We start from the raw sequence: 9,269 nt of genomic DNA, 5'->3' as shown, positions 1-9,269 counted from the left end.
TTAAAATATTTTGGTGAAAGTTCTATTGAGAGAGAGATTGCTGGTGATTGGACACGTGTGATTGGAAGACTCACAACACAATATTTCAGTAAATGTAGGCCTAAAATATTGTTTTTTAATGTAAGACTTTTTAAGACACCCTGATTTGAGTAAGGATTAACAAAACAGTTCAGTGGATTGGTTTTCAGACTAATTATTCACTTTGAGACTAACAATGTGCGCTAGCAAAAGAACCATACATTTTGATGTAATGTGGACTTTTAACTCAATATAGAAATGAAAGTGGGTGCAAATATTGAAGAAGATTTATCTGTCAGAGTGGGCAGAAAAATAAACACAGATTTTTCTTATCACATTTCCAGCACAAACTCTAATCATATAGGCATTTACGAAGAATTAACATCTAAAATATGTTTGTTTCCTCTCTCTCGATGAAGTTAATCTTGGTCTAAGAATATTCAGATATTAGTACTGGAACAAGACTGACTTTAAGCTGAAGTGAACATGTGCAGTCTATACAAAGATGAATTCATTATTATTATTTTATTATTAATCAAAATGATTTAATCGGCATCAACTAGATTATAGACGACCGTGCATTAACAGAACTCAAAATCCTGAATATGCCTTTTATATTCTTATATTGTGATATTATAGTTAATTCTGTATGTCTGGAATCATTACAAGCTCATTATTAGTAGAAATGTAAATATGTTTGAATAGGAAATAAATGCTCTGCAGACATGTTATATTCTAGATTTATTATACTTTCATATGGACATTACTGATACACAGAATATTTCCAGATAGAAACACTGCCATTTTGTTGACAACTATTGTATAATTGTAAAAAACTTTCTACAAATAAACATGAGTTTAAATGATATTTTGGTTTCTCCTTTCAACACAATCCCTAAACAATGCATGTGAACATTAACATTCCAATAATATGTATTTATTTAATGTGTTAAAGGCTCATTCTGCTTCATACATGACTGTTGCAAACAGGAAACAGCATGACTGCGCGATATTACACAATACCGTAACTGTAAAATATAACATAACACACATATTTCATCATTCGGCTCATCTCTGAATTCAACACTCATTACTTAGAGAAACGGTTCTGAGATGCTTCTTAATCTGTTTTTGCCAACATCTGAGATGCTTCTTAATCTGTTTTTGCCAACATTTTACAGACCCCTCATCAATCATCACTGTTTGTTATTTACCGGGAAAAAAAAAAAAAAAGTATATATATATATATATATATATATATATATATATATATATATATATGTCCCCCGATAACTAGATAAAAAGCATAATCGCTGAAGTTTTAGAAATGTATTAAATTGTATTTTTAATTCATTTTATTTGTATTGCCTATTTGCTTTTGTTCCATGCATTTTAGCAACTTTCAGTTCTTCTGTCATTTTAAGTGAGCGATTATGTTTTATGCTATTTAAGTAAGTGATCTTGCTTAATTATTTTAATTTAGGAATTTTGAGATATTATTACGGAAAAATCATAAATGTAGGAGATTTTTTTGTGGATTACTGCAAATGTTTTCTGTACACTCACCGGACACTTTATTAGGTACACCTGTCCATCTGCTCGTTATCGCAAATTTCTAATCAGCCAATCACATGGCAGCAGCTCACTGCATTTAGGCATGTAGACATGGTCAAGACGATCTGCTGCAGGTCAAAGTGAGCATCAGAATGGGGAAGAAAGGGGATTTAAGTGACTGAACGTGACATGGTTGTTGTTCCCAGACGGGCTGATCTGAGTATTTCAGAAACTGCTGATCTACTGGGATTTTCACGCACAACCATCTCTAGGGTTTACAGAGAATGGTCCGACAAAGAGGAAATATCCAGTGAGCGGCAGTTCTGAGTTCAGAAGAGAATGGCCAGACTGGTTCCAGCTGATAGAAAGGCAACAGTAACTCAAATAAGCACTCGTTACAATCCAATAGAGCACCTTTGGGATGTGGTGGAACGGGAGATTGGCATCATGGATGTGCAGCCGACAAATCTGCAGCAACTGTGTGATGCTATCATGTCAATATGGAGCAAAATCTCTGAGGAATATTTCCAGGAGCTTGAATCTCTGCCATGAAGGATTAAGGCAGTTCTGAAGGTAAAAAGGGGAACAACCTGGTACTAGTAAGGTGTACCTAATAAAGTGGCCTTTGAGTGTACATCTGTATATTTGTGTGTATACTTTATTAATGTAAAGAAATATTAATACATATATTTATTGTCATTTATGTTTTTGGCGAGATCATTGATATGCACACTGCTAAAATGCTTTTCTAACTTAAAGATTGTCTTTTTTTTGTCCAAATATCTAAAAATTCCTGAGTGAAGAAACATTTTCTAAAACAGGCTTGTTTTCAGAGTCAAAATTAAGTGAGCTTTCCTTAAAACCAGCACAATAATCTGCCAATGGGGGAAGAAAAATCTCCTTTCTTTTTGGTTTGAAGTAAGTTTTTAGCTGACCCCACTGTCAGATTATTTTGCTTGTTTTAGATAAAAACCCACTTAATTTGGACTCATTATTTCAGAAAGCAAGACTATATTTTTTTAAATGCTTCTTTATTTATGTTTATTTTTATTATAGGTATTTAAACTCAAACAGAAAAGCATTTTGTAGTGCATGCTGAATAATTTTGCTGTATGTTTGTAATATTAGATGATATACAGTTCATGAATATATCTATAATATATTTTTTGATATGCACTGAGGAGTGGTTTATAATCCAAACACATTTAGACTTTGGCACATGTATTATTTAGTTGTGGGATCCTGCATGAACTGCCTTTGAGACTCTTCATTTAGACTGAACACATGTTGATGTGTGTGTGTGTTTTGAGTGTGATGTTCCTGTCAGACGGCAGGAATCTGGCCATTGTGAACGTAGTGTGTGTGATCGGGCATTACGGGTAGATGGACGTACTCGGGCAGGCTGGAGGGAGTGTGTGTGTCTGGGTTTCCTCTCCACAGAGCGGTACCTTCATCAGCGCAGGATTCTGAAGAGCTCAGATCTTCATCAGGCTCTTGTAGGAGCTGCAGGACGCTCTTCTCCATCTGCTGCTCCATCAGGAACACACTCTCCATCAGCACACACACCTCAGCCTCAGCCTGTGTGAGGAGCGCGCGCACACACACACACACACACACACACACACACACACACACACACACACACACACACACACACACACACAAAACACACATACAAAGACATAAATGTTTACAAATACACATAAATGCAGGCATACATACACAAACAAACACACACACACACACACACACACACACACAAAGACAAACGCACATACATACAACCACAGACACAAACAAATACACACAAAGACAAATGCACATATACACACAAATACACACACACAACCGCACACAAACAAACACACACATAGACAAACTCACATATATATGTATTTATACACACGCGCACAAACAAACAAACAAACACACACACACACACACACACACACACAAATATAAACACACATATACACAGACACACCTACAACCACACACAAACATAAACACACACACAAACAAATACACGTATACACAAATATAAACACAAACAAATGCACAGACACGTATAAACACACACATACACGCACAAACATAAACACACACACATACACACAAACACAGACAAATGCGCACACAAAAACACACATCCATAAACAACGCACACATATATACACACAAATATAAACACACTCACAAACACGCATATACACAGACACACACAACACACATACATACAACCACACACACAAACAAACACACATATACACATGCACACACAACCATACACACACATACACAGAAAGACAAACGCACATATATATATATATACACACAAATATAAACACACCCACAAACACACATATACAGACACACACAACCATAAAAAAACAAACACACACAAACACGAAGAAAAATGCAGATATACACACACAAACATACACACACACAAACGCACATACACAAAGACACAGACACACACACATACACATACAAACAAATGCACATACACCCAAACGCACATACATATACACATACATGTACACAAACATACAAACACATAGATAAACAAACACACACACACAGCTGAAGTGACGATACAAATCGACATGTAAACATCACCTCAGCGTTCACCTGGGATGTGTTTTAATAAAGAATAAAAATACAATAATCAATGATCAATAAAGCAGTGTGAGACTGACCTGCAGATGAGGGCTGAGGAGCCACCGACCAATCAGACTGCAGCGCGGATTGGAGATTACCGGGAATAAATACTGCCTGCATCTGTGAACAACACAAGAACAGAGATTATTACATCACTCAGCGGCACGGTGGCTCAGTGGTCAGCACTGTGGCCTAACAGCAAGAAGGTCGCTGGTTCGAGTCTCAGCTAGGTCAATTGGCGTCTCTGTGTGGAGTTTGCATGTTCTCCCCGTGTTGGCATGGGTTTCCTCCGGGTGCTCCGGAATTGATGAGCTAAATTGGCCGTAGTGTATGAGTGTGTGTGTGTGTGTGTGTGTGTGTGTTTCCCAGTACTTGGTTGCAGCTGGAAGGGCATCCGCTGTGTAAAACATATACTGGAATAGTCGGTGGTTCATTCTGCCGTGGTGACCCCTGATGAATAAAGGGACTAAGCTGAAGGCAAATGAATGAATGAATGAACTGCACCACTCTCTAAATTCAGGAATACTGGATTCTGATGGGTTGATCATGACATTCTAAATTATGTTATACAATAAATAACGAGTGATATGCTTTGAAATGTGCGTTCTTCGTTGGATATTTGATGTAACCTCAACTGAAACACGAAGAGAGGGCGGGGCATAGAGTAGCTCCTCCTCTTTTTGAAAAACAACCAATAGTGTTGGATGTTTCTGCCAGTTAGTGTGGTTGAAATCGAGCGCATCAAATGAAATGCAAATAAGAAGAAGGGGGCGGGGCATGTCAGACACTAGAGAGCATTTGATTGGTCAGAAGATTTGAAGAGACAAACTGCAAGGCAACGCAGTGGTGCAGTAGGTAGTGCTGTTGCCTCACAGCAAGAAGGTCGCTGGTTCGAGTCTCGGCTGGGTCAGTAGGCGTTTCTGTGTGGAGTTTGCATGTTCTCCCTGTGTTCGCGTGGGTTTCCTCCGGCTGCTCCGGTTTCCCCCACAGTCCAAAGACATGCGATACAGGTCAATTGGGTAGGCTAAATTGTTCGTAGTGAATGAGTGTGTATGTTTCCCAGTGATGGGTTGCAGTTGGAAGGGCATCCGCTGCATAAAAAAAAATGCTGGATGAGTTGGCGGTTCATTCCACTGTGGCGACCCCAGATTAATAAAGGGACTAAGCCGAAAAGAAAATGAATGAATGAATGAATGAATGAGACAAACTGCAAACTTTAGATGTTTATATCAGGTTTAGATCTTCTAACAGCAAATTTTGTTATGGTTTTGGAGACACTAGATTACTTAGAGCTAACATACTGATGTTAACATCTAATAAACCATTATTTAAATTTCACAGGACCTGAAACTAATAGCACAGGCTCATCCAGGTACTACCAATCATCCTGATCATTACTGAATATATTTTAAAGGACACCTATTTCAACCCTTTTTCAAGATTTAAGACCAGTCTTTTGCATCTCCAGAATGTGTCTGTAAAGTTTCAGCTCAAAACACTCATCAGATTATTGATTAGACCTTTCAGAATATCGGATTTTCTGCTCTGAACACACTGTAGCTGTTTTTGTGGCCTGTGCCTTTAATGCTGGTTCTCCCTGCCCACCGTTTCCACGTGCCTGTCAGAGTGTGCCTCAAGAGCACAGCGACAGACATGAAGAAGCAGATCTCACGTAACATTTGGGAGAAATACTACAGTAAGAACTGTCCCAGTGATTATTTGATGGATTTGATGTGGAATAGCAGCGATGAGTCACACACGTTATTACAAAGTTCACTTACGCACACACACACACATACAGTGCATGCATTTAACATTGCACTGTTATTGCACGGCAAATGTGACAGGATACAGGTTTATATCCACTGCTGTATGAATATCCGTTATGTTAATGTACAAAATAAACCAGTTTTAACGTCCACAAACCGGGATTGAAGCGTCTTTTATAACTGTACTGACATGCAGCTGTGGCGATAAAGTAAAGACGGTAAAATCGCTGTAATTCATTACACACATGCTCTGTTATAAACTTGTAAAACTCACTCTTGAGCACATTTGATGATGATTGATGATCACAGAGAGCTGAACAGATCTTTTAATCTCGGTTTCTTTGTGCACGTCCTGTCTTGTGGATATGATTATGCGCGTTACTACGGAGACATGTTAATATGCAGCTGTCAATCAATTCAGTGGGCGGGGAAACTGCACTCCTACATCATGTTGCGGTCGGCCTCAAAATGGGTGGGATTTAGATCCTATTTTAACATCAGGAAAAAAAAAGAGAGTTATTGTGTTTATATCACCCCACCCAATATGACTGTGGACACACTATCCTACACACACTTCTGTCCAAACAGCTTACAGAAGGTGATTTTCATTATAGGTGCCCTTTAAGACACTACATATAGCAGTTTCAGTGTATTCTGTGTTGTATTTTCAGTGTATGTGATGATCTTACATGCTCCTGGTGAACACAGAGAAAATCCCACAGATGAGGATCAGCAGCAGCAGCGGTACAGCAAACCGCAGCACATCATCATAATCTGCAGATCAATATATAAGGAGTCATTTGACCATTTCATAATAACCCTCGAGTGTATTGTTCAGATTGACTCTCCTTTGGTGATGTTGGTGCTGTTTTTGCTCTATTGACTTCCATTATAATCACATTTTTTTGATTCTTGATTGCTGCTGGTTTCCCCTGTTTATGCAGGGTTTAAGTCCAGTTGTGTGTCAGCAGTGTGTGAATATATCCAGCCTCTATTGGTAAATATATTATATTTTTTATAATCAGACTTGATAAAAACAGTCTGCAGAAACACTTTGATTGACATTCTCCCTTTGTACGTGTCATCAGGGGAGAGAGCCCCGCCTACTGGACATTTAAAGGCTTCACTAGGGTAATTAGGGTAAAGTTAGGGTAATTAGGCAAGTCATTGTATAACAGTGGTTTATTCTGGAGACAATCCAAAACTAATATTGCTGAAGGGGGCTAATAATATTGACCTTAAAATGAGTTTAAAACTATTAAAAACTGCTTTTATTCTAGCCCAAATAAAACAAATAAGACTTTCTGCAGAAGAACAAATATTAGAGGAAATACTGTGAGAACTTGAGTCTGTTCAGCATCATTTGGGAAATATTTGAAGACGGAAAACACAGGAGGGTGAATAATTCTTCAGCTGTATATAGTGGTTTAATCTGATGGAGTCTGATCTGTGTGAGTGGTTGTGGATGGCTTATCTCACCCAGCAGGAGTGTGTGGATGTCCAGACTGGCCCTAGTGAAGTTCACAGCTGTAGTTTCTGCACGGATGTAGACGGAGTACTGTGTGTTTGGCTGAAGATTGAGGAACCAGTGCTGCTTCTGATCAGGAAACACCGACACCGCTGAGAGAACAGACACAGTTTCCATCAGATTTATGCACAAAGCTGTAATATTCATAAATCATCAGTGTATAAAGCAGCATCTCCATCAGTGCTGCACAGGAGAGCATCACCTCCTCAGCTCCTGCACAGATATCACTGAGAGAGGTGTAGTTTGCTGCACTGTTGGGATTCTCCACTGTGGTGTTTGTTCTCCTCTAATAAATGAGCTGCGCCTCAGAAGACCAAACGTAATGAACAAGGTGAACGCGGTGGTTTTTGGAGACGTGAGCCCAGAAAGATGCTCAAGACAGTTCTGGAGGGAATAATAATAGAAGAATAACACTGAAGCACTCACTGTGTGTGTCCTGTGGGCCGCTGAGCTCCAGCCGATACTGAAGAACATTAACACTGCTGTTCATCTGCTGCCACAACCACTGCACACACACTGAAGAGCTGGACACGCTGACCACTGACAGCAGCTGAAGATCTAGAAGAGCTGCACACACACTTACACACATTAACAACCACACTCACCACTGACAGACACAGCTTGTGTGTGTGTGATGGTGATTTACCACCATGCTGCAGATCAGCAGAGATAGAGGACGGAGGCCCGCAGACACGCTCACACACTGGAAACACACTGATGCTGTAAACCTGCTGCCATCTGATGTCTGAAAACACACACACACACACACACACACACACGTCAGTTCTAGAAGAAACAATTGCAATTCAAGGCATGCATATCTCAGAAATCCGGGGGGCTGAATTATTAATAAATAAGTTTATGTTTCAGAGAGGCTGATATTCATTTCTGACTCTGTTTTCTTTGACATTATAGTGCAAAAATACAGCACAACACATCTCTATAAGTCTCTTTGGTTGAGTTAAATTATAGTTCAGTCTTTATCCACAACAGATCTCGTGAACAAAACGTAATGTGTGTTTATATAGCACATTGTGTATGGTTATGCACATAAAGCGCTTCACAATCATGAGGGGGGTCTCTCCACACCAACACTAGTGTGCAGCTCCACTTGGATGATGCGACGGCAGCCACAGGACAACAGCGCCAGAGCTTCACCACACACCAGCTATAGGTGGAGTGGAGAGACGGTGGATGGGGAGGGCATGATGGGTAAGGGCTGATGGAGGGAGTTTGGTCAGGACACCGGGGTTACACCCCCACTTTTTACCAGAAGTGCCATGGGATTATGAATGAGCACAGAAAGTCAGGACCTCGGTTTAACATCTCAGCCAAAAGACATACAAAATATAAGATACAAATACACAAAAATATACCAAACGCCATAAACCTACTATGTAGATATCAGAAAACAACTGAATTATTTAACCCAATGCAGTATATGGCATCTTTAAGCACACACCCTATTCATTTTGAACCATTTTAAGCACACACTGATTGATCATATTTTGATTTGATCATATTTAAACACAAACTCACATAATTGACTAAATTGTTACCTTATTTTTCTTATTTTATTCCAAAATGAGCTATTATCAATAATCTTTTTTAAAGGTGCAGTGTGTAAGTTTGACACCCAGTGGTTGAACTAGGTATTGCACTCCTGGATCAAAACAAACGCAAGCGCAGGTTGCCAGATTGAGGACAGGAGTGAGTGATTTAAACAGTGTTCTTAA

General features: G+C 39.2%; 2 protein-coding genes across 2 annotated transcripts in view; one reads left to right on the top strand and one right to left on the bottom strand.

Moving 5' to 3' along the window:
* Positions 1–9,269, top strand: part of lrrc2 (leucine rich repeat containing 2) — a 148,010-nt gene that overhangs the window by 58,901 nt on the left and 79,840 nt on the right. The window lies entirely within an intron of this gene.
* LOC130233944 (interleukin-6 receptor subunit beta) overlaps positions 1,306–9,269 on the bottom strand; it is a 22,867-nt gene continuing 14,903 nt past the window's right edge. Inside the window, exons 12-17 of the mRNA XM_056464213.1 lie at positions 8,180–8,278; positions 7,960–8,100; positions 7,485–7,625; positions 6,695–6,779; positions 4,275–4,356; positions 1,306–3,150 (exon numbers count right to left, since the gene is read on the bottom strand). Of these exons, the coding sequence (XP_056320188.1) occupies positions 2,896–3,150; positions 4,275–4,356; positions 6,695–6,779; positions 7,485–7,625; positions 7,960–8,100; positions 8,180–8,278 (803 nt within the window). The 3' untranslated portion in view covers positions 1,306–2,895. The remainder of the gene's footprint in view (positions 3,151–4,274; positions 4,357–6,694; positions 6,780–7,484; positions 7,626–7,959; positions 8,101–8,179; positions 8,279–9,269) is intronic.

The sequence above is a fragment of the Danio aesculapii genome, chromosome 8, assembly GCF_903798145.1.
Source record: "Danio aesculapii chromosome 8, fDanAes4.1, whole genome shotgun sequence".
In the NCBI taxonomy this organism is placed as follows: domain Eukaryota; kingdom Metazoa; phylum Chordata; class Actinopteri; order Cypriniformes; family Danionidae; genus Danio; species Danio aesculapii.
This window is presented reverse-complemented; position numbering and strand designations above follow the sequence as displayed.